Source organism: Lactuca serriola, chromosome 4, assembly GCF_051521515.1.
Source record: "Lactuca serriola cultivar US96UC23 chromosome 4, Lser_US96UC23_V15, whole genome shotgun sequence".
Lineage (NCBI taxonomy): Eukaryota > Viridiplantae > Streptophyta > Magnoliopsida > Asterales > Asteraceae > Lactuca > Lactuca serriola.
In genome coordinates, this window is record NC_136411.1 from 14602040 (window position 1) to 14627303 (window position 25264).

At 34.8% G+C, this 25264-nt stretch overlaps 3 protein-coding genes and 1 long non-coding RNA gene across 5 annotated transcripts; 3 read left to right on the top strand and 1 right to left on the bottom strand.

The window, feature by feature from the left end:
- Positions 1–4385: 4385 nt before the first annotated feature.
- Positions 4386–6152, top strand: LOC145099956 (uncharacterized). 2 transcript variants are annotated; one of them, XM_079037423.1, is made up of 4 exons: positions 4386–4658; positions 4889–5011; positions 5646–5682; positions 5932–6152. In XM_079037423.1, exons 1-4 carry the CDS (start codon positions 4521–4523, stop codon positions 5985–5987), a joined length of 354 nt encoding a protein of 117 aa, XP_078893549.1. In that variant the 5' UTR covers positions 4386–4520; the 3' UTR covers positions 5988–6152. The 2 variants fall into 2 exon arrangements, 1 of the variants encoding a protein (XP_078893549.1); XR_013704723.1 differs by lacking the exon at positions 5646–5682 and having other exon boundaries at positions 4388–4658.
- A 7915-nt stretch (positions 6153–14067) lies between these two features.
- LOC145099957 (B3 domain-containing protein REM10-like) lies at positions 14068–15664 on the top strand. The gene is made up of 3 exons (XM_079037424.1): positions 14068–14411; positions 14496–14885; positions 14996–15664. Exons 1-3 carry the CDS (start codon positions 14337–14339, stop codon positions 15563–15565), a joined length of 1035 nt encoding a protein of 344 aa, XP_078893550.1. The 5' UTR covers positions 14068–14336; the 3' UTR covers positions 15566–15664.
- Positions 15665–17859: 2195 nt separating this feature from the next.
- LOC145101058 (B3 domain-containing protein Os03g0212300-like) lies at positions 17860–19181 on the top strand. Its single transcript, XM_079038223.1, has 3 exons — positions 17860–17989; positions 18100–18477; positions 18547–19181. The coding sequence occupies exons 1-3, from the start codon at positions 17921–17923 to the stop codon at positions 19078–19080; spliced, it is 981 nt and encodes a 326-aa protein (XP_078894349.1). The 5' UTR covers positions 17860–17920; the 3' UTR covers positions 19081–19181.
- LOC145101059 (uncharacterized) lies at positions 17989–18654 on the bottom strand. The gene is made up of 3 exons (XR_013705438.1): positions 18532–18654; positions 18223–18448; positions 17989–18145 (listed from the first exon to the last, which is right to left on the bottom strand). It is a non-coding gene; the product is annotated as an uncharacterized LOC145101059 (long non-coding RNA).
- Positions 19182–25264: the final 6083 nt, after the last annotated feature.

The window sequence follows — 25264 nt, forward strand, 5'->3', positions numbered from 1 at the left end:
ATTATAGGAAGGGATTAGTCTAGCCATTAAGAATCATTTTTAATTAGAGGTGAATTACATTATGTGATTAGGCGGAGGCTAGATCTGTATTATGAGTTCGAGACTTTCCGAGATTACCCGAGGTGAGTCTTCTCACTATACCTTACCTTGAATGGTATCTATGTGTAGACTGGAGGGTCTTATGTGTTCGTGTATGTTTGAGATTTATGTGCATTTTTTTTATATGTATGATATGTGCTATATAGACCGGACCAGAGGGTCCAACGACTCATGAGGCCAGAGGGTCCTCGATCAGACTGGACCGAAGGGTCCAACGAGCTAGACCGGACTGGAAGGTCCAACGAGCTACAGGACTGGAGGGTCCCCCTGATACACATGGACCGGAGGGTTATATCGAGTTATAGCCTCGAGTGGCTTATCTGTTGTGTGTGGTATTTTGGGGAACTCATGTGACAACCCAAGTTGTCCCGTTACATTTCCCCGTTACCGTTAACGGAATATTCCAGTTTATAAAAGTTCTGTTAATTAGAGGTCGTCAATTTAATAAACATTACAATGGTTTATGTTTAATAGGCCGTTAAGTCGTGATGGAAGGAAATAAAAACACATAACATACATTTCCATTTAATTGGAAAAGTTAGTTTTTATTATTACGACCACTAAATCGGGTGCGACCAAAAGCCCCGTTTAACGGCAGTATTGGGTAGAATTTCACCGAGCCCTGAATCAAAACCCTATATAAGGGTGAGTGGAGTCCATTGGAGACTTTTTACACTCTCTCTCTAGACCCGTTTTCGCCCCAAATCCGCCACCAAACGTTTCCAAATCGTAAGTCTCCTTACCCTAGCTTGTTCCAAACATATTGGCTTGTGATTATACTTCAAAAATCATCCAAGAAGGCATGGAATAATGAGTTTACGGCCCAGGAACACTCTAGGACCGTAAACCCCTAATATGGTGCCAAACATGCCTTTAAACTCATCCTTAAGCTTAGAAACTATTAGGAGACTTAGCCTAGGAGTGTTTAAACCCCAAAACAACAAGATTTGTGGAATAAAAGAGGGTTTACGGCCCAAGCACATGCTTAGGCCGTAAACACTCTCTAAACTTGTTAAATCAAGTTCCAAACACTCCCAAACCACCCATAGGCTTAAGACATAAAATAAGGACATGCTATTTAGGGTTTGGAACATTTAAACACAAGGAAATATGGGGTGACTTGGAGTTTACGGCCCAAGCAAGTACCTAGGCCGTAAACTCCCCAAAACACACACAAATGATGGTTTTAATCCCCCAAAATGGCATCACACTCCATTAGAAATTGCTAGGAAGGTATTAAGGGCTTAAAACTTCACGAAATCCATGGTATGAGAGTTTACGGCCGTAAAATCCCATGGGAGTTGTCCCTAGGCCGTAAACTCCAATATAATGCCCTTAGAAGCCTTAAACCCACTCATGCCTTTTTGGAAAAGTACTTAGAAAAATCCCATGAACAAGCTAGAAGCCTAAAACACCCTAGAACCCATCACCATGAGTTTACGGCCGTAAACTCATGGTGAGTAGTCCCTGGGCCGTAAACTAAGTATTAAGGGTTTACTCTCGGAGAGTAAACTCCATTCCTAGGTCATACACACCCTTAAACGCTACCCGGGACACCCAAACACTTAACCAAAGTGTTTTCCGCTCCTTTGAGCACGTATATTTGTTTAATTAGTATTAAATATACTAATTGTATGTGAATATATGTTATCATATGTTAAATAGTTCATTGTGTGTGTGTGTGTTCGAGTCCTTGCGTGACACCGAACGCCCAAACGGCACCTTCGTCGGACCTACTTACACCAGGTGAGTTCATACCCCTGAATGAACCTTTTAAATGTTTTTACATGTTTTATAGGGGGGAATACAAGTTAAACATGCCAGTTATCATATCAATCACATGTGATTGATAACCCGCATGCACCAGATTTTACTACATTGTACACTGTTTTACCGAGTAGGACACTATAATGGTTTTCAATTGTTTCAAAACTCTTACTTATACTGTTTTATCTAAATTCATTCTAAACTGGTTTATGAAAGATTTTCTAAGGTTTTCAAACATATTTTACAAAAGAATACAAATTGTGATTTTCTCCGGATATAAAGGTTTTTCATCAAAGTTTCCCTTTTACGACGTATACTTTTACTTGTTAAATACTGCTGCTTCGCTTATACTTATTTTATACTCCTACTCTGTGATGCTTTCACTTATACTTGTAGTCACTTATACCTGATGGACGCTTATACTTATTCATACTCTTACTTAGAGATACAATTCTACTTCACTTATACTTGATATCGCCTCTACTTCACTTATACTCGATACGCCCTTACTTCACTTATTGTCGTCTCTACTTCGTGATACGCTTATACTTGTTCGACACTCTTACTTCACTTGCGACCACTCCTACTTCACTTGTTAGACACTCCTACTTCACAAAGATCACTTCTACTTGATACACACTCAGTCGTAGTTAGATGTATGTATGTGCTTATATAGGTACATATAAGTAATGATTGAAAGACTTAGGAAGGCTCGTCTGCCCTATTTCCTTTTCTTCGTTGAGATGTGGTCTGGTGGGATTGGATGGTCGTCCGAAGGTCGTTTGACTCATTAGTTATATATTATGTATATGAGTATGGACATATAGGAATTCTCTAGTCAGTTCAGTTAAGAGTCTCTACCTCTAGTCTACACTTACATTAGAAACCCACTATTGGGAAGTCTCTACCTCTAGTTCAGCACTTATACACTACCCACTATTTGGAAGTCTCTACCCACTATGTGGGATGCATCTTCAGTACACGGCCTTCTCCGTCGTCTAGTTGGTAACCAGAATCTCCTGTAGGGAGAGCGGACATTGTGTGTATACATCTATACGGGATTGACAACCCCGCACCCAGACTGTTAGCTATAGTCCCGGCCTACCAAGCCAACGGGTGACAAATGTCACATTTTATTGACGCTTGTAGGGCGTCTGGTACTCTAGTCAGTATGGTTACGAGTATCCCGGGTTATCTTATAATTCTTTGGCTTTAAGGTAACGGTATTTCGCCAGCAATTTACAATGTATGCTGGTAACTCACTTTCAGAGTCACACTGTTTTGACCTTACAAGACGTATCTTTCATTTGATACTGTCTGGGGTCTGTTTTCTCTGTTTTGACCTTACAAGACGTATCTTTCATTTGATACTGTCTGGAGTCTGCATTTCACTGTTTTCACTGTATTCACAGTCTTGACCTTACAAGACGTATCCTTCATTTGATACTGTCTGGGGTCTGTATCCACTGTATTAGACCTTACTAGTTGTACCTTTCATTTGGTACCGCTAGAGGTCTGTGTCACTTTCTGTTAGACTGAGCCAGGCGTGTCGTTCGTTCGATACTCTCCTGGAGTTTATGATTCCTTTGCCTTAGTCAGCAGTCCTCACTGCTGAGGCATATGTTATTCCCTGTTGTCTCTTGTTTTCTTTAATAATCAAATTTAGTATTTTGATAACGATAGCAATTTAGGGAAAACTACTTTTTACCACATAACACTGACCAATCTTGGTAGAAGACTGCTTTTATTAAAGAAAATATAGGATTTTCTAGAAAGAACTCTAATACACTGTAATCTCTTAAACTACTACTTTTATTAAAGTTATTTGAATGATAACGTCACTAAATGCTTATGAACTCACCAGCATTTGTAAAAATGCTGATACTCGCTTTTCAAATAACTTGTATTCTCAGGTTAGCATTAGACAGGTACACACCCGGAGCTGTTGGTGTAGATATGCTTAGTACCACGCTGTATTTATTCTATTACTTGTATTACTTTGATGTATTAATGTAACCATGTAAAACTATTACTATTAATGCAATGTTTTGTTGTACTTTGATTACTATAATGCATGTATTGTGATACTTGACATGACGTCATCCACCCCAGAAAGTTTCCGTCGTTCCGGTTTTGGGGTGTGACAACTCACTAAGCATTTATGCTTACCGTGTTATGTGATATGTGTTTCAAGTACTAGCGAGGATCGCGGGAAGGCGTCGACATGATTTGTACACACTGATAGAGGACTTTGTATTTGAGATTATGGGATATGTTTTACCGTGATAACATTTGATACACTTGAGTTTTGAGATGATTTGTATGAGACATTTTATGTTTGCAAAATGAAAAATTGTTTCAAATTTTCACGTCGTTACAATAATAGTAATGTTTAATCTATTTAATTTTACTAAATTTTGAAAACATTTAATATCACCTTTTAATTAGGGAATTTAGTTTAAAACCCTACAGTATATACAATATATCAACATCGAGCCATCGACCCACCACAATTCCTTCCTTCGTACGATTCTCCCGGACCACCATCACCTCGTCGTCGCCGCCCAGTCTTCTTTTCCCTCTTCTCATTTCGCAAGAAAATACTATTGGCTTAATAGTGCGATTCTCCATCAACAGGGTCGGTATCGAGATTGATGCCGCAAAGAAACGTTAGTGATGTTGGAGGAGACGACATCGTTACTCAAGTGTCAAACGATTCGTTTATCACCGCTATGTCATCTCATGATTCACCTAATTTAAACAATCAATCGAGAAACATCGTTAACAGCCAGGTTAGATTAAAATCTCTGACTTTTCAATTTTCAGTTTTCATCGAACACTAATTGGTTGAATTCCCATTTGGGTTATCTAAAACTTGAAACGATGCACAGTTAATACAATCACCAGAGTAACCATCCTCTGCAAGTTCCCTTATTAGGACCTCATTCAATTCAACAAAGAACACACCATCAGCTACAAATTTTCGCTTTTTGCTCATTTGTGTTGCCATTTTTGTTGGTAGTGTAAATGGGGTAAAGAAAACCCACGTCTCCATGCAAAATCCACAATCGTTGTTAATGGTGGAAATCGTCAAGTGATGTCTTCGTACCCAACACCACAACCGTCAGACAGAAGCTTAGCCCTGGTATGTTCTTGAACTCAGTTTCTTATGGTTTTGTTCTGGGGGAACAAAATTAATTCCGAAAATTAGGGTTTTTATTCAGATTTGGGGTTCTAATCTCATATGGGTTCCATATTTTTTATAATTTTTTTTTGTTAGATTAATTTTGCTCACCTTATGCAACCATTAATTTTAAAGAATGTTTGTTGAATGAACTAATGGTAGAGTTTTTAAACTTTAGATGGAATGATTAGAAAAACTGCCCATATTCTTGTGATTACTGGGTACTATGTTTTTGACAATTACTTGAACATTATACCAAAATTGATTTACAAGTATAATGATCATTTGACATTATACTCTGATAAGAGTTCTTGTGTTTAGAAACTTTCTAATGCAATTTTGGTGCTATTGGATTGTGTTTTATTCGTCATCATGTTAAGAATACTAAAGCTTTTCGCATGTTAGATTTTAAAGTTACGACATTCTGCAAGCTATGAATTTTTATGTATGGTCGGAGTTCTGTTTGAATTCATTTGATCAAATCGGATATGGTTGAAGAAGTTACTGCTGTGTAAATTTTGTAGTGATTTTTCTCTTTGGTTTGTTCGTTTTGTTTTTTTAATGCCTCTTAATGTCGATTATTCTTTATATTTAGATAATTGAAACAACGAGAGATATCGAAGCAAAACAAGGTACATATGAACCTTACAACATTCTACTGGAATGGAATCTTAAATTTCGATTTTGTCACTATAGAATCTTGAATTCCAAGTTAACTTAAGCAGTGAATTACCAAACACACCACATAATGTAATCTCATAAATTCACTTACCTACCGATCTCTTTCTCGATATGTTCTTATTATGTTTAGTATGGTTTTGTGAGAATTTTTTTTAAAATGTCAATCTCACAGAATGTAAGCGTATTTTGAAATGAATTAGGGGTCAAGATGCTGGAAATGAACCAACGAGAAGGGGAGGGCCTAAAGGATAGATAACATTATATTGGATGAAGATGAACAATGATAACCAATCTTCCAAAAAGAATGGATTATTCTAGCAGAATAATCTACAATATAATGAAAAAACTATATGTAATAGTATATTCTGGTAAAATAATTTATATATTGTGTTTCTTTGTTATTAATAAGTGTAACATTATCATAGAATAGTATATAAAAAAAATTTCTTTTCTAAGAATATAATATAAAAAATTTAACTTGTATCTGAATTTTTGTTATTCTTCAAGAAACTCATTAAATCAATATATATATATATATATATATATATATATATATATATATTCTCTCAGAATGTGTATTCTTATATGGTTCAAGCATATTTGTTATTTTTCAATATATTGATAAACATATTCTGTCACAATATCCGAGAATTATCACCCTACAATCAGATTTTAAAAATTAATAGAATCTATTATACCTTAAAATATGCAATTTTCCTTTTTTAAATTTATGTTAAATTACTAAAATACCCTTAAAATTAAATTAGATGGTATTTTCTAATTATCTTTAATTTAATAATATGTATTATTCACTTTCTTAAAATAAGTAAAATGATTGACCCACAATAATTCCTACAACCACACAATAACTAGTTAAAATAGAATAACCTAAGCATATATATATATATATATATATATATATATATATATATATATATATGTGTGTGTGTGTGTGTGTGTGTGTGTGAGAGAGAGAGAGAGAGTCTGTGTGTGTGTAACATACACGTTCAGTTATCGTGTTTTGTTTGTTTAATAATGAATATTATTAAATAGTATATGGTTTTGAGCATTGAGTTCTAACAAGATAGTTTTATGAGGATTGAAGTAAAATTATGTTTAGAATCATTCGGGAAGTATTTGAAGTCTTATGAGATTCCAATCAAAAGTCAAATATTGAAATTAACAAAAATGTAAAATTTAGGTTGGAAATAAGTAAAATAATGTTACTGAAAGTTGTAAATTATCTCGTTAGAAACGTTTAGGCGAAAACCTCATCGAAATCTGAGTTATAACAAAGAAGTTATGACTTATTGAAGTTTCGCGACACAACCCGCACGACGCCATATAACGTAAAAAGTGAGTTTACGATAAACTACTTTTTATCTTTAGTAATCTAAATGAAATTCGTAGTATTTGTTAAATAGAGGATTTTCATAAAAAGAACGTCCAAATCTGACTTCGTATGAGGAAGTTATGATTTTCTAAGATTCGACATAGCAGTACACAGTCCGAAACTCGAAATAAAGATCAAGTGTTTTTTAGCCGACACAACCAAAATGAGAATCGAAGATCTCCTCAATAGTACAACGGTAAAAAGACAAACGAAAACGGACGTCGGATGAAGAAGCTATGAATTTTTAACGGACTTTTCATGTCCCGGCCTGTTAAAAATATAACTTTAAAAATAAAGTCAAAATTAACCGACGGAGTCTAAACGAAAATTGTAGAGCATAATTTCACATACGTGTGGATATAAAGAACGTCAATAATAGAGTTCGTATGCGAAAGTTACAGGATTTTGAAGTTTATGGCACAAATTACGAGGTTGTATTGGAGAAGTACGCCCAACGTACTACAATCAAAGGATACGTATCATCCGCTTTTGACACGTCTGAGGTCCGGGAATCGAACAGATGCCATGCATCACTCTATGCGCAACGTACTGAATTTACGCTTAGCGTATAGCCACTCAAAGCAGTACGCCCCGCGTACACTAAATTTACACCGAGCGTAATCTACGGCTTCACATAGTATAAATAGGAGTGTGAGGCTGCCGACTTATGTTTACAAAAAACTTACATATTTGCACCTTATACTTTCCTTATTTCTACCCTAATACCCCCCGAGGCCTAGGAAACATCCCCGACACCCGAAGCAAGTCCCGACACACCGAAGACCCGAGAAAAATAATATTTTCAAGTTGAAACTTTGTCCGCGCAAGGCCCGGTTTTCAACAAAAATCCCCGGTTTCGTCAATAAAAGTCGTTTTTAGAGACAAAGTGTTGCCCAAATCAACATTTTATCATTCAGTTATTTCACGATGAGTTCAATATAGGGACAATTGTATGTTATGTGTTATTGTGCAATGTGTTTTCTCGTGTTATTATGATAAAGAGCTATACCTTTAACCACGAAATGAATGAGTAAGCATCACTTGGGTATTGGTATGTAGCCTTTGACCATGAAGTGAATGATTAAAAATCACTTTGGCATTAGCAGAAGGCTAGGTAAGGCTGAAAGCCTATAAATTTCTAGCAAAATGTTAAGTCATAAATCGTTTATTTTCTATGCCATATGGGCTAAAGTCTTATTGATGTATATCATGTTGAAATTGTCGTATTTAATTGATTGATCTTTGAATCAGATTATTCGATGGTATGGAAAACATGTCATATGATACTCGTCTGCCTTTGTTGTTCTTTGTCCCCTTTGCTTATGTCATATTAATATATATATATATATATATATATATATATATATAGCATAACGTTATAATGTAACTGTTATTGAACTCACTAAGCGTCACTGTTTATCCCTCTCAGTGTTTAATTATTGCAGGTGATAAGCATCCAGTATAGTTATGTATTGTTAGAATATGTAGAAAAGATAGTATCATAGCTTTTGTATTTAGTGTATAAATTCCTGGGAAGTTATGTAATATATAAAACTTAGTAAAAAAACATCGTTAGTCGGTTTGTATCCAATCTTTTGTAATAAAACCATATAAATATGCATGTAGCTTGTTTGGAGTAATAATGTTAAGTAGGAAATGGGTCTTTCAATATATATATATATATATATATATATATATATATATATATATATATATATATATATATATATATATATATATATAATTAAGGTTATAAATTACACAAATAACCCTTATGATTTAGAGTAATTTTTATATTTAGTCCAAAATAAAAATTATAAACTCATTTCCTACGTAATAAAGAAGTGGAATTAGTGGTTATTAAGTGGAAATATCATCGAGGCCCAAATTATACTTGGAAAAAAAATAAGAATGAGATAAGAACGAAATATCCCCATTAGTGTAAATCGTTGTAATTTCGGGGACGAAATCCTCAAAAGGAGGAGGTATTTGTAACATACACGTTTAGTTATCGTATTTTGTTATGAGCATTGAGTTCTAACAAGATAATTTTATGAAGATCGAAGTAAAACTATGTTTAGAATCGTTCGGGAAGTATTGAAAGTCTTATTAGATTCCAATCAAAAGTCAAATATTGAAATTAACGAAATTTAAGTTGAAAACAAGTAAAAATAATGTTATTGAAAGTTGTAAATTATCTCGTTAGAAACGTTTAGGCGAAAACCTCATCGAAATCCGAGTTATAACGAAGAAGTTATTACTTATTGAAGTTTCGCGACAGAACCCGCACGACGCCATATAACGTAAAAAGTGAGTTTACGATAAACTAATTTTTATCTTTAGTAATCTAAATGAAAGTCGTAGTATTCGTGAAACTGAGAATTTTCATAAAAGAACGTTCAAATCTGACTGCGTATGAGGAAGTTATGATTTTTCTAAAATTCGGCACAACAGTACACATCCCGAAATTCGAAATAAAGATCGAGTGATTTTTAGCCTACACAATCAAAATGAGAATCGAAGATCTCCTCAATAGTAGTACAACGGTAAAAAGACAGACGAAAATGGACGTCGGATGAAGAAGCTATGAATTTTTAACGGACTTTTCATGTCCCGGCCTGTTAAAAATATAAATTTAAAAATAAAGTCAAAATTAGCCGACGGAGTCTAAATGAAAATTGTAGAGAATCATTTCACCTACGCGTGGATATAAAGAACGTTAAAAACAGAGTTCGTATGCGAAAGTTACGAAAATTTGAAATTTATGGCACAAATTACGAGGCTAGACTGGAGAAGTACGCCCATCGTACTTCATAGGTACGCCCAGGGTACTACAATCAAAGGACACATATCATCCGCTCTTGACATGTCCGAGCTCCGGGAATCGAACAAGTGCCACGCAACTCTCTATGCGCATCGTACTGGATTTACGCTTAGCGTAGAGTCATTCGAAGCAGTACGCCCCGCGTACACCAAATTTACGCCCAACGTAATCTGGGCCTTCACATAGTATAAATAGGAGTGCGAGGCTACCGACTTATGTTTACAAAAAACTTACATATTTGCACCTTATACTTTCCTTATTTCTACCCTAATACCCCTCGAAGCGTAGGAAACATCCCCGACAGCCGAAGCAAGTCCCGACACACCGAAGACCCGAGAAAAATAATCTTTTCAAGTTGAAACTCTGCCCGCACAAGGCCCGGTTTTCAACAAAAATCCTCGGTTTCATCAAAGAAAGTCATTTTTAGAGACAAAGTGTTGCCCAAATCAGCATTTTATCATTCACTTATTTCACGATGAGTTCAATATAGGGACAATTGTATATTATGTGTTATATGTGCAATGTGTTTTCCCGTGTTATTATGATAAAGAGCTATACCTTTGACCACGAAGTGAATGACTAAGCATCACTTGGGTATTGGTATGTAGCCTTTGACCATGAAGTGAATAATTAAGCATCACTTTGGCATTGGTAGAAGGCTAGGTAGGGCTGAAAGCCTCTAAATTTCTAGCAAAATGTTAATTCAAAAATCGTTTATTTTCTATGCCACATGGGCTAAATTCTTATTGATGTATATCATGTTGAAATTGTCGTATTTCATTGATTGTAAATCTTTGAATCAGATTGTTTGCTGATATGGAAAACATGTCATATGATACTCGTCTGCCTTTGTTGTTCTTTGTCCCCCTTTGCTTCTGTCATATTGAGATATATATATATATATATATATATATATATATATATATATATATATGGCATAACATTATATTGTAATTGTTATTGAACTTACTAAGCGTCAACGCTTATCCCTCTCAGTCTTTAATTATTGCAGGTGATAAGCATCCAATATAGTTATGTATTGTTATAAGATGTAGAATAGATAATATCATAGCTTTTGTATTTTGTTTATAAATTCCTTGGAAGTTATGTAATACATAAAACTTTGTAAAAAAACCTCGTTAGTCGGTTTGTATCCAGTCTTTTGTAATAAAACCGTATATGTAAAATATGTTTATGAATATGCGTGTAGAATGTTTGGAGTAATAATGTTAAGTAGGAAAGGGGTCTTTCACACACACACACACACACACACACATATATATATATATATATATATATATATATATATATATATATATATATATATATATATATAATTAAGGTTATAATTACACAAATGACCCGTATGATTTAGAGCAATTTTTATATTTAGTCCAAAATAAAAATTATAAACCCATTTATTCAAAACCTAACCCATCATCATAAACATCAAAATTTCAACTTCCAAAAACTTTTTGACCGACCATCGGACCAAATTTTCCATTACGAATTCATGAATCATTTCGATAAACACCATTCAATCATCATCATGAACAATTTGCAGAAGTTGTGGATTAAAATCAGTTTTAGCGATAGTCTTGAATTAATTTCGATTGACAAACAAATCAAATCATATTAAACAAAATTCTTATGAATGAGATAAAGACAATCGATTCAAAGATGAGCATCAACAAAATAATAATTAGAACCATCATTAATGGCAAACCTACCATCATCGATAGTAGATTGATCGATTTCTAGAAATGGAAAACTAAATTGATCGATTACTGAAAATGAAAACCAAAATCACATAAAACTTGTCATACTCTAAGAGGGTCAAAATCAATCCATTTATATGTCGTCGTTGTGGATTTTGAAATCAGTTATACTTCACAACGATCGATTCCCCATTGTGATACTCCATGAGTTTAGAGAAAATGAGGGAGAGAGATCTCATCATATTTTGTCGGTTCTAAATGGATGCTTCAAAAATCCATATTTATCGAGGAGTCAGAATTGATAAGGTCTCCGACGAAATTTAAAAACGAGTTTCATGTTTCTCCTCTTTCCAGGGAGAGAATAGGGAGATGGATAAAGATGGGTATGTCAATGGCTCTAGATTTTAGATCGATGACTTCTGGAGGTCTCCAGTGGCATTCAAAGAAGATTGATGTTGCAAATCGATGGTTGACTAAGAACATCTTCATGTTTTTCGGTTTGTTGCAAATCTGTGGGGGATTAAGAATCACAGATCACCATATTAAGAAGAAGAGATGGAGGGGCTTGGAGTCGTCTTCAGTAGAAGGTCACAATGTGTTGGTGGTTTGGGTAAATCATAATAGGTTGAGGCAGTTATCAATGGATCTATGAATAATAGACTTTGCTGGTGAGGAGTTAAGTGGATTCGAAGATGATTGGGGGTTACAGAGGAGAGAGGGGGGGAGAGAGAGAGAGAGATAGAGAGAGAGAGAGAAGCGGCTGTGAGGGTTAACGGGCGGTGACGACCCAAGAGATGGCCAAATTTGCAGTGGGCAACGAAAATGGACGATGTAGAGTTTTCGGTGACTGTGGTTGGATGCGCACCAGATTATACAAAAAAAAACCTACTTCTTTTTTTGTTTAATTCCTTTAAGACAAGTTTTTTTATCAAAAAAAGATGAATATATCTTTGTTCATAATTTTTCTTCCTCTTTCATTAAAGACCTATATTGATGTATAAAAAAATGTTAAGGTTTTTTTTTTTTTTTATCACTTTGTTTTTTCTTTTTTTGAAGAGTTAATGTTTATTTTTTACCGAAAAAATTTAATAAATATATCAAAACTCATATTTTTTTTCGTACTCATTAAATATAGATTAAAATTTGTGTAGATATTTTTTTCAAAATTGTAGCTTAGATTTTCATGTGAATCTGATATGTATCGAAATTTTATAAGTTATAAAAATTCACATGTGCTCCTATTGTTACAACGTGCTCCAAGATACAATATATATAAGGGATAATTATGAAAAAAAAAACACTATTTTTCCAAAAGTTCAATCTAACCACCAATTTTAAATGAATTCCAAAAAAAACCACAATTTTTTGTAAAACGTTTGAACGAGGCCATTGTAACATGTTAGAGCTGGGTTAATTATTGATTAATTACAAAAAAAACACTATATTTTTTCAAAAATTCAATTTAACCATCAATTTATAGGTGTTTTTTTAGCACAAATAAAAATTGATGAGTTTTTTAGCAAATAAATGCAAGACATAATGGTCGCGATAGAACTTTTATCCGAAAATGGATGGTTTTTAAACACCAATGAAAATTGGATAGTCAAACTTAAAAAAAAATATAATGTTTTTTTTCGTAATTAATCCTATTTATAATTATTAAAAGCTGTAAGTTAAATTAATCTGTGTTCTCCAAACAATAAAAATATAAAGTAAAAAAAATCAAAAATCTAAATTCAAAACAAATTATCTATAAAATACATGAATATTGGGTCGGGTTCTAGTGAGGACTCTCTTTTGGGTGATGACTCATGAAGACATCTTAAAAAATTGAACATTTAAAAAAAAATACAAATCATAAAATCGAAATTAGTATTACATACGGGAGAAAAAATTGATTTTTTTTTTGCATCATTAAAATTGAATTATGGATCATAAAAACTGAATCATGTTTCAATTTTAATAATCCAAAAAAAAATTCTAATTTTTTTTCTCCGATGTGGTACTATGTTCGATTTTATGATTTGCATTTTTTTCAATTTTTTTTAAGGTATCATCACGAGTCCTCATTTACAAAGAGACCTCATCCGATTTTATCTCTAGGAATATTTAGAGGTATAAACTGAAATATTGAAAAAGTTGTCTTTACAAATCAATCATTATTTAAATAATAAAAACAATAAAATTATGTCATTTATTTGTGTAATTAGAATTTTAGAATTACCCTAACTCTTTTCCAAATCTTTAAAATTTTAATTTTAAAATAGTAATATAAATGTATATCATGAAAAGGCTAGATCAATCAATCACTCTAACATCTCCAAAGAATATATTTTTACGTTTTTTAGGGATCAATGTAGATGGGGAAATGAAAATAAAAGTGTTTTTGTTTTTTGGTGTTTTTACGGAAAATTGTATTTACTTTTACTTTTGACAGTTGACCACACTCTATGTTCAAACTTGAGTTCCGTTTCCCTCTCCCACACCCTCTTTCTCCTTTGCACCATATCTTCTTCAACTTTAACTGAATGTCTTCGAGGTTCATCAATCGAAACTCAGGTAAATAAATCTCCCCTTTTTCTCCCACGAAATCACCATTGGACCCCGATTTTTCAACCCAAAACCAACTCCACCACAAAGCATATATAAATCTAAAACCCTCCTCCGCAAATGGCCCCTTTCCGTCGCCTTCCGCGGCTGCCTTCCTTCTTCAAGATCTTTCTCAACCGTTCCGTCGATCACCTGGTACTCATCTACTACAACGACCCAGTTTATATTTTTCTTTTCTTGTAATTTTCGTATCATGCATCAACATTATCAATATTGCAGCCATTGCCATCTGGTTTTGTCCACAAGCACATGGAGAACAACATCCCTGACAACGCAACACTCCGATCTGTAAATGGAGGCTATTCGTGGAGATTGAAGATGAAAAAAGACGGTGATATTTACTGCTTTGCCGATGGATGGAAGCAGGTCGTTGAAGACACCCGATTGGTTTTTGGGGATGTTCTTGTCTTTTGGCTCGTTGGTCGCTCCATCTTCAAACTCTTAATTTTCGGTACAGATTGCTGTGAAAAAGATTTCCCCCAAAAAACAAAGCTTGAACATGATCATGATCACATTCATGATGAAGAAGAAGATGATGATGATATTGATGGGGACGCCGGGGATCCTTGCTTTACGATGGTTTTATCTAAAAAACAAAAATTAGCTTTGGTAAGATTTGGGGTAGTAATAACTATCATAAATTCATCATATATATATAATCTGTAGAATTTTTTATTCAAAAATAATGATAATAATAATAATAATAACTTTTGCATCAGCGGTTTCCGGGGGAATTTGCCTGGTTAATCAGAATGAAGGCAGGAAGAACAATGAGCATGAAGAATCTGGAAGGAAAAGAGTGGCCAGTAAGGTTACTTTCAGAGGGGATTCACTATACAAGGTATTATTTGTCCAAGGGGTGGAGTGAATTCAGGCGAGATAATGAGTTATGTGAAGGAGATACATGTGTATTCAAGTATCTCAGAACCGAAGATAAGCTCTGTTTAGCAGAAGTCACCAAGAAAAGAGTTCCAGATGCTGTTGAAGTTCTGAGAGGGCGGCCGGCACGTGTGGTGGCGGAGCAGACAGTCGGAAATTTTTTAAAGAGACCGAGAGGTCGTAAGGAGGTGGTGGTGGAGGAAAAGGTGCAGCCTACAGAGCCAGATGGCAACGTTCCGGTGGCTGAAGTTGCTCAAGTTTTAAAGAGGCCGAGAGGTCGGCCACCGCGTGTGGAGAAAAAGGTGCAGTCCACAGAGCCGCCAGATGGAAAAGCTCCGGTGGGTGAAGGATTGAAGAGGAAGAGAGGGCGGCAGGGAGTGTGGAGGTGGAGAGTAAAAACGGCGGTGTGACGGTGGTGAAGAGACCACGTGGAAGGCCATTTAAGAAGAAGGTAGGGCGGCCGGCCGGTGGTTCATGTTGATAAGAAATCCTAACAAAAAATTATTATAGTGGACTAACTTATATGATGTAAACAAGTCTATTTTAACATGTTCTCTTTGTTAGAAACGTTACTTATTTATCATCACAAGATATTTAAATCCTTATTAACTGTTTTAGCTTCGATTAATCGTAGGCTGAATATCCGTTGAGCCCACATATCAAACTAATTAAAGTTTCCACCACTTTTATTATTTTAAACACCATAGTTTTATACTCGGACCAGTAGTTTCATATAAATTAAAATCAATCCAACTATTTTAGTCATTAAAATGGTCCACTTAGAATCTTAAGTCAACATCCCCTTTCCATCTTCCACTTTGAGCAATCAAAAAATGGAACAAATTACTGAAATCGTTCCTATGGTTTAATCAAAATTATGAGTTTGGTTCATAACTTTTTTCTTTTCACTCGGAGCGTCCTCAAAGTTTGATTTTATTGTGTTTTTCATCCATATCCGATGTGAAGAGACTATATTGCCCTCTCTAATTTATTTTTTACTTATTTTTTATTATTAATTTTTTATTTTTTAATAAAAAAAATAGAATGGGCCCATACCTACCCCTTTATCTTCTTAAGTTCAAGCCTCTTTCAATTTACTGCCATTTACCACCACTACTATGCCTTTACTCACCTCCTAAATCATCACCATCTCCGGCGATACCAGAATTTCGGCGAAACTAGAACACCGACGCACACCATACCCGCCACCATCATCTTTTCCCCTAAATCAGTAAACCCTCATCGGTAACCTAACACTCACCCTCACTATGCTTTTCTCCCTCTTGTTCATCCATTGGATTGCCGACAGAGATCTTAAATCGAAGATCTGCAATACAAGATCTTGAACTCAAATCGAAGATCTACAATATAAGATCTTGAACTCAAATTGAAGATCTGCAATGCAATATAAGCTCTGGAACTGGAATTGAATATCTTCACTCAACCTGTATCTCAAATATCCCACCACCATCATCGTCTTACTGAAATTAGAACCATCACCACCATCGTGTTACTGAAACAAGTGTTTTCTGAAATTGGAGACACCACCACCATCGCCTTACGTGAATCAATCCACCACCCTCATCGCTTTTGAAAATCTTCAGTTCTTCAACCAAAGTCATTACACATTTTCATCGCTTTTGAACTGTTGATGAACTCAAACTACACAGATCGATGAACCAAAGGTTGAGGTTAGTGTTTTCAGATGAAGGATTACCTTTTCATTAATGGATTGAGCAGCTAGTTGTTCTTGATTTCTGGAACCTCCGACGACACTTTCGTTCAACCTTTTTCTTGTTTGATTTTGATTTTAGTTACAGGTTACAAGTTTTTTTTGTTGGATACAAGGTTTTGGTTGTGATTACATGATTTTTTTTTTGGTGCAAATTCAATTAATTTGGCGTGGTGACTGGTGGTGGTTTTCGGATGTGAATGGTGGTGATGATGGGAGGTTAACGGAGGTGCTGCCAGAGGTTACGCGATCAGAGATTGACGGAAGTGGAAAGGGAGGGAGAAGGAGTGTGTTGGTGGGACCATATATTTTTTAATTAATAAATAATATAAAAACCGAAAAGCAAAAGAAAAAGGGTAATATAGTCTTTTCAAGTGTGTGAGGGACGAAAAACGCAACAAAATTATACTATAAGGATGGTCCGAATGCAAAAAAAAAAATTAGAGATCAAACTCGTAATTTTGATCAAACCATAGGACCGATTTCAATAATTTGATCTAATCCATAACAATACCCAATTGGTTTTTGGGTAGGGTGAGGTTTTTTTCGTAAACGGTGAATTCAAGAGTAGTCAAAGGGATGAAAAATATAGAAACATATTGACGAAAGCACATCACGATAATATTTGTTACAGGAACTAATTGAAATATTCGGTTTTAATTATTTTGGATTCTATTTTTATCAACAAATGTACATTGTGTTCAGATTAATTGGAACGTAAATTTAAGTCAATAAGTCAAACACAAGCACAATACGAATTTTGTAATTTATTTATTTTATTAATAACTCATATAAGTTTAGTTAAATAAATTTAATGATATGCCTTGCGGATCGATTTATATTACGAGATTAAAATAAGAGGGAAAAGAAAATAAAAGTGTTTTTGTTTTGTGGGTTTTTTATGGAAAATTGAAATACTTTTTGGCTTTGGACAGAGATACGAATTTTGTAATTTATAGTTGCCTTAATTTTCCCTCTTTCCCTCTTCAACTTCAATTTTCATTCTTTCTTCCAACTTCATCAATCCAACGAAATGGCCCCTCGCCCTCGCGGGATCCCTTCCTTCTTCAAGATCATGCTCGACTGTTCCGCTACTCATCTGGTACTCATCTACTTCAACCAACGACCCCATTTCAATTTTCGTCTCTCGTAATTTTCGCATCATATCATGCATTAGCATTAGCATTAATTTTTTATTATTGTTTATTGCAGCCATTGCCAACTGGTTTTGTCCGCAAGCACTTGGAGAACAACATCCCTGAAAACGCAACACTCCGATCTGTAAATGGAGGCTATTCATGGAGATTGAAGATAAAAAAAGATGGTGATATTTACTGCTTTGCTGATGGATGGAAACAGGTAATTGAAGATACCCGGTTGGAGTTTGGGGATTTTATTGTCTTTTGGCTCCTTGGTCGCTCCATCTTCAAGTTCTTAATTTTCGGTACCAATGGGTGTGAAAAAAAATTCCCGCTTGAACATGATCACATTCATGATGATGAAGAAGAAGATGATGATATTGATGGGGATGCTGGGGATCCTTGCTTTACGAAGGTTATACCTAAAAAGGGAAAACAAAAATTTGCTTTGGTAAGATTTGGGGTAATAAGTAATCATAAATTCATCATATATAATGATAATAACTTTTGTTTGCATCAGCGGTTTCCGTTGGAATTTGCACGATTGATCAGATTGACTGCAGGAAGAACAATGAGCATGAAGAATCTGGAAGGAAAAGAGTGGCCAGTAAGGTTACTTTCAGAGGGGGGACATTATACAAGGTATTATTTGTCCAAGGGGTGGAGTGAATTCCTGCGAGATAATGACATATGTGAAGGAGATACATGTGTATTCAAGTATCTCAGAAGCGAAGATAAGTTCTGTCTAGCAGAAATCACCAAGAAAAGAGTTCAAGCCGACAGAGCTATGGCTGTTGAAGGTCTGAAGAGACCAAGAGGGCGGCCGGCACGTGTGGTGGTGGAGCAGCCAGCCGGAAAAGTTTTAAAAAGACCGAGAGGTCGGCCGCCGCGTGTGGAGGTGGCGGTGGAGAAAAAGGTGAGGCCGACGGAGCCAGATGAAGGCTTGAAGAGGAAGAGTGTGGAGAGTAAAGATGGCGGTGTGGAGGTGGTGAAGAGACCACGTGGAAGACCATTTAAGAAGAAGATGGCGGCTGAAGTTAATAAAAAACCCTAACAATACTAACTTATATGATGTAAACAAGTGTAACATTTTTTTTTAGAAACGTTACTTATTATTATATATCCTCTCTAACAAATGAAAATAATTTTGCCACATATCAGTTTCTCATTAATTTGGATACATGTCATTTTTTGGTATTTTTGATTAAATGTTTTTTTCATTTTTTTTATTTTTTCTTAATTAACAATCATATTTACACCTCAACTAATAATTGCCTTAATTGAAAATAACCAATAAATTATAATATTAGTATTCATATAGTATTTAATATGTTTCCTTTTAAATTTAAATTTTAAATTTTAAATTTCAAATTCAAATAATTTTTTGTTTAAACTTTCATATTTAATTTTTTGTTTTATCAAACCCGTATAACATACGGGTTTCACACCTAGTATTAATTAAAGATGAACATGGCTTGTGAACAATAAATTGTATCGAGTCAAGCCAAACTGCTTTTTCATTGGCTTGCTGGTTTAGATTAGCTTCACTGGTCTATATGAATACTAGGTATGTTTTAGGGTCGTATTTTTGCATTTTGGTCATTGTTTAGAAATGGTTTTGGTAAACCCATTATTACAACATCAGTATCCTACTTAGGCTAAAAGATTGTTTTAGACTTTATCATTCCATTACAAAGCTTTTCCCGAATACCCATTTTTGTGGAAAAAAAAACTTTTTCTAAAACAACCACAAATAACAGATTGCATAACTCTATTTAAATACATGATACATGGTTTACTAAATTTAAAATGAAGTATTCATTAAATGGACTTCATATAACTACAAACCATATGGGAAAATTTTATTTTAGCTATAAAAGCAATGTAATCACACATAAAAGCAACACTAATAACTTTAAAAAGGACAATGTCTCAATAAGGAACAAATATAAAATACAATATTGTAAAACAAATAAAAATAAACAAGACTATCATAAAATATTATACAATGAAATGAAAACAGTGTCTCATTTCTAGCAATCAGGTCCACAAGACAATAAGCCCCTACAGTTTGCATGAAGCAGTACTTTTGCTGCAAGACTAATTACCACTTCTTTTCCATATACTTCATTTCTTCAAAGAGAACGATTGATTATGCTTCCATTGTTTCTGATCATTATTGTATTGAGAATAAACCAATCAATTAAGCTAACAATATCCACTAAAAGAACATGAAAGTGTAACTATTTGAAGTTATGTAGTTCAGCACAACTGTTGGAATAATTGCAAACCCGGGTAGATGATGAAAGTTATGATGTGTTTTTTGCCTCAAAGATGTGGAGCTTAAAGAGAGATCTAAGCAAACACATGATATTTTATCAGTTTTATCATTCTTTAATTCTTCTTCTGAATTGAGTGTAGTTATAGCCTTATGCTTTTTCTTTTCTCTTCCTATCCCAAAACAAACCATGGAATGAATATTGATAAGAAAAGGCACAAAATCATCGCACAATGTGTTGGTAGTCAATATCCTTGCATAATTTACATCTGATACAAGAAATTTTGCACCCCAAACTCTGGTGTTTTAATGGAAATGTGAATAAGAGGTTGTTTGTTTTTTGTCTGCAGATATTTTTGACCTCTTCTGTCGGCGTAAACCACATGCAAACGTTAGTATTCGCCGACTGCTTATTTTGTTGAACACTGCGGATCTTAAAAAGTTTGCGCGTCCTCTTCTTAGCGCAGAAGAGTTTTTTAACATCTTCAGACATCTTCTAGCTTAAAAAAACATATATATCTTTGTTTATCTTATTTTTTAAACTTAATTTATTCAAACTTTATCTATGATAAATAATTTATAAAAAAAATAAGATATTTAAGAAAAAAAAGTTCGACGACCCAAACATGATCTTTGTAACAAATTTATAAATAAACATTTAATTACAATAATATTCATTGGAACTCTTTTTATAGATATGAAAAAAAAATCATAGTATTGTCTTATAGTATTTTTTATGCCAAATTTTATAAGACATTATTTAATGCAGTATCATTTATTTCTTAGAAAAAAAAATATTTATGGTCAATATTTAATTGATTTCATTGAAAAAAGTAAAATGAAAATTTTAAAAATTTGCATTTTAAAATCCAAGTTTATCCCATACAATTTATATGTTAAATACTTTGATCTCTAATTACAATATTTATGTATAACTTTACGACCAAAACTTGTCGGTTTTTTTTTATCATATATACACATTAATTTGTACTATTTTATTCACTTTTTATACAATAATACATAAAATTTGATATAGGGCGTGTTTGGCAAAAGTAGCTGTTAGCTGGAAGCGGGTAGCGGTTAGCTGGTAGCGAGAAGCTGTAGCTTTTATTTGTTATATGAATGTTTTGCAAAAGTAGCTGGAAGCTTTTGAAATATATAAAATTACATAAAAGGACAATTAATTAAAAATAAAAAAATATATATAAATATATTTTTAAGGGTAATTATGAAAATTGATTTCAAAAGCTCCGGAGCGTTTTGTTAAAAGCTACATGAAGTAGCTTTTAGAATCGGAGCGTTTGTTAAAACTAAAAGTAAAACGCTCGTACTGCCAAACGAAGCTTTTTGTTTAAACTAGAGCGTTTTGTCAAAAGCTAAAAGCTAGAAGCTCTCAAAGGCTTCTAAAAGCTCCGTGCCAAACACGCCCATAGATTTGTTAAGTATCTATAATAAAGTCATAAAAGTATTGAATAAGTTAAAAAAAATCAATTTATTTATTTTAGTTTTTTTTAGCAGTCTGCAGACATAAAAAATAAACAGTCTTTTTCTTTTAGACTGCAGATGTTTGATAGACCTCTTTTACTGCAGATGTGTTCTGCAAAGTGCAGACAATTTATCTTAGAAAAAACAAACTACACCTAAGTCAATCATTCAAACTCCAAAAATTTTAAATTTGTTCACCGTTAAATTAAACCGCCTTTTAGGTGGCAAGTTGGGAGAAACCAACCGTGGCTGGAAGGTTTGCACAAACTGAACTCACAGTAGTGGGAAGCTTTGGACTCCTTATAATCATAACAATTTTGAACTTATTAACTTATAACGGATTTGTTTTTTTTTTTTTTTAAAGTTTTTTTAGAGAACTTTTTAAAAAAAAAAAAAAAAAAGCTTTTGATAAGTTACTAAGTAGTTAGTGGCTTTTTGTTTACCACTTTTGAAAAATTAAAAAACAACCTCTCAAAAATTCAAATGTACCATGTTCTTTTGGTAGCATTTTATAAAATGTCTCTTAATTTGATAAACGACTCTTAAAAATTCAGGCACATACCAAAGTCTGAAAAAAGAAAAAAATAAAGATGTATGTGCCCTAATAAAATTCATCTTCTTTAATTCTTCTCATATGCACACTCCTTTTCTTCTCATCGATGCAAACACACCTCTCTTCCACCCTGATCTGCTGCAGCTCCAATCTCTTCGGTCGTTGCCGTCTCCGGCATTGCCTTCGTCTTCGGTTGTTGTGCGTGATCTGCCTTAACATCAGATGCTCCTCCGCATTGTTTTTTTTTTATATATTTTTTTTCCTATTTTTGTCATTTTTTTGTTGTTTTTTTGTCATATTGTTCGTTCGAACTATTTACATGTTATTTTTTCGTTCAGACTATATTTAGGTTTTTTTATTGTTCAGACTATTTCTATGTTTGGATTATCATTAAGTTATTTTTTCCGTTTGGATTATCCTGGCATTGTACTTTTCGGTCGTATTATCCTCATGTTAGTTTTTTTGTTCAAACTATCCTTATATTATGAAAAAACATCATAAATGGTCACTGTGGTTTCCCTAGATCTGAAATTTAGTTCCCTTGGTTTAAAAACACCATAAATGGTCCCTGTGCTTTCAAAACTTTTGACCGTTGGTCCTTATCCCTCACACCGTTAAATCTTATCTGTTAATGGAAGTGTATTTTCGTCATTTCACTACCATAGGGACCATTTTTGATGTTTTCTCTTATTTTCAAAAAAATGAAAAAATATGCAAAGGTGGTCCCATCCTCTCTCTCTCTCTCTCTTTATCTCTCTTTCTTTCTCTCTCTCTCTTTCACACACACACACATCACACAAAACCTACACCCGTATCTTATTCTTTCTTATGCCTCAATAACAACAACGCCTCAGCCCACCTAGAAGAAAATTTTAGATTGCCATCTTCACCTTACTGACGTTGGTGTTTTTTCTGGCGGTGTTTTGGCTTCATCGTGTTCCCATCATGAACCCTGTTTTTTTCTCTACTCTTGTACTTAGTTGTCGTTCAGTTTTATGGAGGGTGTCCCTCCAAATCTTGATCCCGATGTTTCTACGTTATTTGAAGGAAAATTGGATAAATCAAAGTTAGACTCAAAATCGGTTACCGTTTTTACCTTGAATCTTCCTTCTAGTTCTTATCAAGCTAATACGGTGTCTATGTGTGTTAAGAAATTCAATCCATATGAGAAATTGGCTAAACCTAGGGTTACCAATTTGGAAAATAGCGATGTTGTGAAGAAATTGAGCTCCAATCCTCCGATTCAGTTACTGGTATACCCTCCTTCCCTCTTCACTATTCTTGATTCGATCACAGCCACTCCTTCTCTTTTTTTTCATGTTTTCTGTAGATTTAAGAGGTTGGAGATAGGGCAGGATTATGGTCTCAATTATGGTGGTTTGTAGAGGTTCAAGGGTAGTAATGGAGGTGGTGAATGGTGTTTGGATTAGATAAATAAGTGTGGTTGTTGGGTTGTCGAGGTGATGATGGTGGTTAGCTTTGATGGAGTCAGTGCTTTTTATGGCGTTATAACAAGGGATGGAAATGGGTGGGGTTATGGTGGAGCTGTTTTGAAGAAATAAGGGTGGAGTGAAGTCGTCGATGGCTAAAGGTGAGGATATGATAGTTTTCATGGAGGTATAAGGTGAGAATTCGATATTTGCTAAAAATAGGTTTCGATTTATTTGGGAGCTCCTTAGAAGTCTTGATAGGAAGTTGTTGGTGTGTAGCACCTAGTTCTTGGTACGTACTCCTTGTGATTTATATTTTAAATTAGTGCATTTTTGCCTTGGACTCGGCGAGTTGAAGGACCAACTCGCCGAGTAGGAGCGGGATAAAAGGCGGGGTCTGAACTTTGGACTCGGCGAGTCGGCCCCCGGACTCGGCGAGTAGACCCTGTTTGGGCAAAAACCCTAATTCGGGTGTTTGCACCCTATTTAAACGCTCTAACTTGGCCTCCTTTGTCCCTAACACTTCCATAGAGCTGTAGAAAGAAACCCTAGCCCCCATATTGTTCTTGATAGTGATTTTGGCCTTGTGAGGAAGGTTTGGGAGCTTAGAAGAAGAGGGAAGAGGTTGAAGTGTGCAAGGAGGGGAGGTAGATCCGGAATCTACACTGTGAGAAGCTTCCATTCAGGTAGAAAAGTTCTTACCTTGATCACTAGTTCATTAGATCCCCTTTTTGTCCCCAAATTAGTGGTTTTCAAGCCCTAAAACCTCAAACTCCATGTATTCATGCTCTATGTTCTGAAAGGACTTCAGATTGGGACCTTATAGACATCTTAGAAGTGTAAAGTCTCTATGGTTGGAGTTATTGAGGTCCCTATTGAGTGTATGACCTCTTAAAGAGCTTGGATTTGCCTTCTTGAGCTTGTAAGGCCATGCATGCACGTAAAGTTTGCAACTTTACGTGATAAGCATGCCTTAGGAGCATAGATCTATGGTTTAGAAGCATTGCATGTATCAGATTTGGTCTGTATGGGAAGTGGGTCGAAGGGACTCGGCGAGTCCCAAAGTGGAACTCGGCAAGTTCTATGAAGATGGCCTTAGACTCGGCGAGTTGGATGAACAACTCGGCGAGTCCTATGAAGATTGCCTGGAACTCGACGAGTTATTCTTCAAACTCGGCGAGTCATATAAGCTGTCGCTGAGTAAGAGGAGTTTAAGTGTTGAAGGTCTAACCCTTCGTATCTGCACGCGGAATTAGCAATTTAACGTGTAACAATAGTCCCAAAACCCCAAATCCTCTTAAGGGATGCTCTGGTGAGGATTTGGAAACGAGTAGGAGATCTGCTCGTGGGGACTCGGCGAGTCGGGTCATGAGTCGGTTCTATAGTCCCGAGTAGTGAGTTAAGGGTGACTCAGTGAGTGGGAAGAAGGACTTGGCGAGTAGGACCGGGTTAGTAGGAGAAGGACTCAACGAGTCTGTGCCACGACTCGGCG

Coding starts and splice junctions, on each gene's coding strand:
- LOC145099956 (XM_079037423.1), top strand. CDS start 4,521: ATGCCGCAAAGAAACGTTAGTGATGTTGGAGGAGACGACATCGTTACT. Junction 5,012..5,645: donor CAGACAGAAGCTTAGCCCTG/GTATGTTCTTGA, acceptor CTTTATATTTAG/ATAATTGAAACAACGAGAGA. Junction 5,683..5,931: donor AGATATCGAAGCAAAACAAG/GTACATATGAAC, acceptor GAAATGAATTAG/GGGTCAAGATGCTGGAAATG.
- LOC145101058 (XM_079038223.1), top strand. CDS start 17,921: ATGGCCCCTCGCCCTCGCGGGATCCCTTCCTTCTTCAAGATCATGCTC. Junction 17,990..18,099: donor ACTGTTCCGCTACTCATCTG/GTACTCATCTAC, acceptor TGTTTATTGCAG/CCATTGCCAACTGGTTTTGT. Junction 18,478..18,546: donor GAAAACAAAAATTTGCTTTG/GTAAGATTTGGG, acceptor TGTTTGCATCAG/CGGTTTCCGTTGGAATTTGC.
- LOC145099957 (XM_079037424.1), top strand. CDS start 14,337: ATGGCCCCTTTCCGTCGCCTTCCGCGGCTGCCTTCCTTCTTCAAGATC. Junction 14,412..14,495: donor ACCGTTCCGTCGATCACCTG/GTACTCATCTAC, acceptor TCAATATTGCAG/CCATTGCCATCTGGTTTTGT. Junction 14,886..14,995: donor AAAAACAAAAATTAGCTTTG/GTAAGATTTGGG, acceptor CTTTTGCATCAG/CGGTTTCCGGGGGAATTTGC.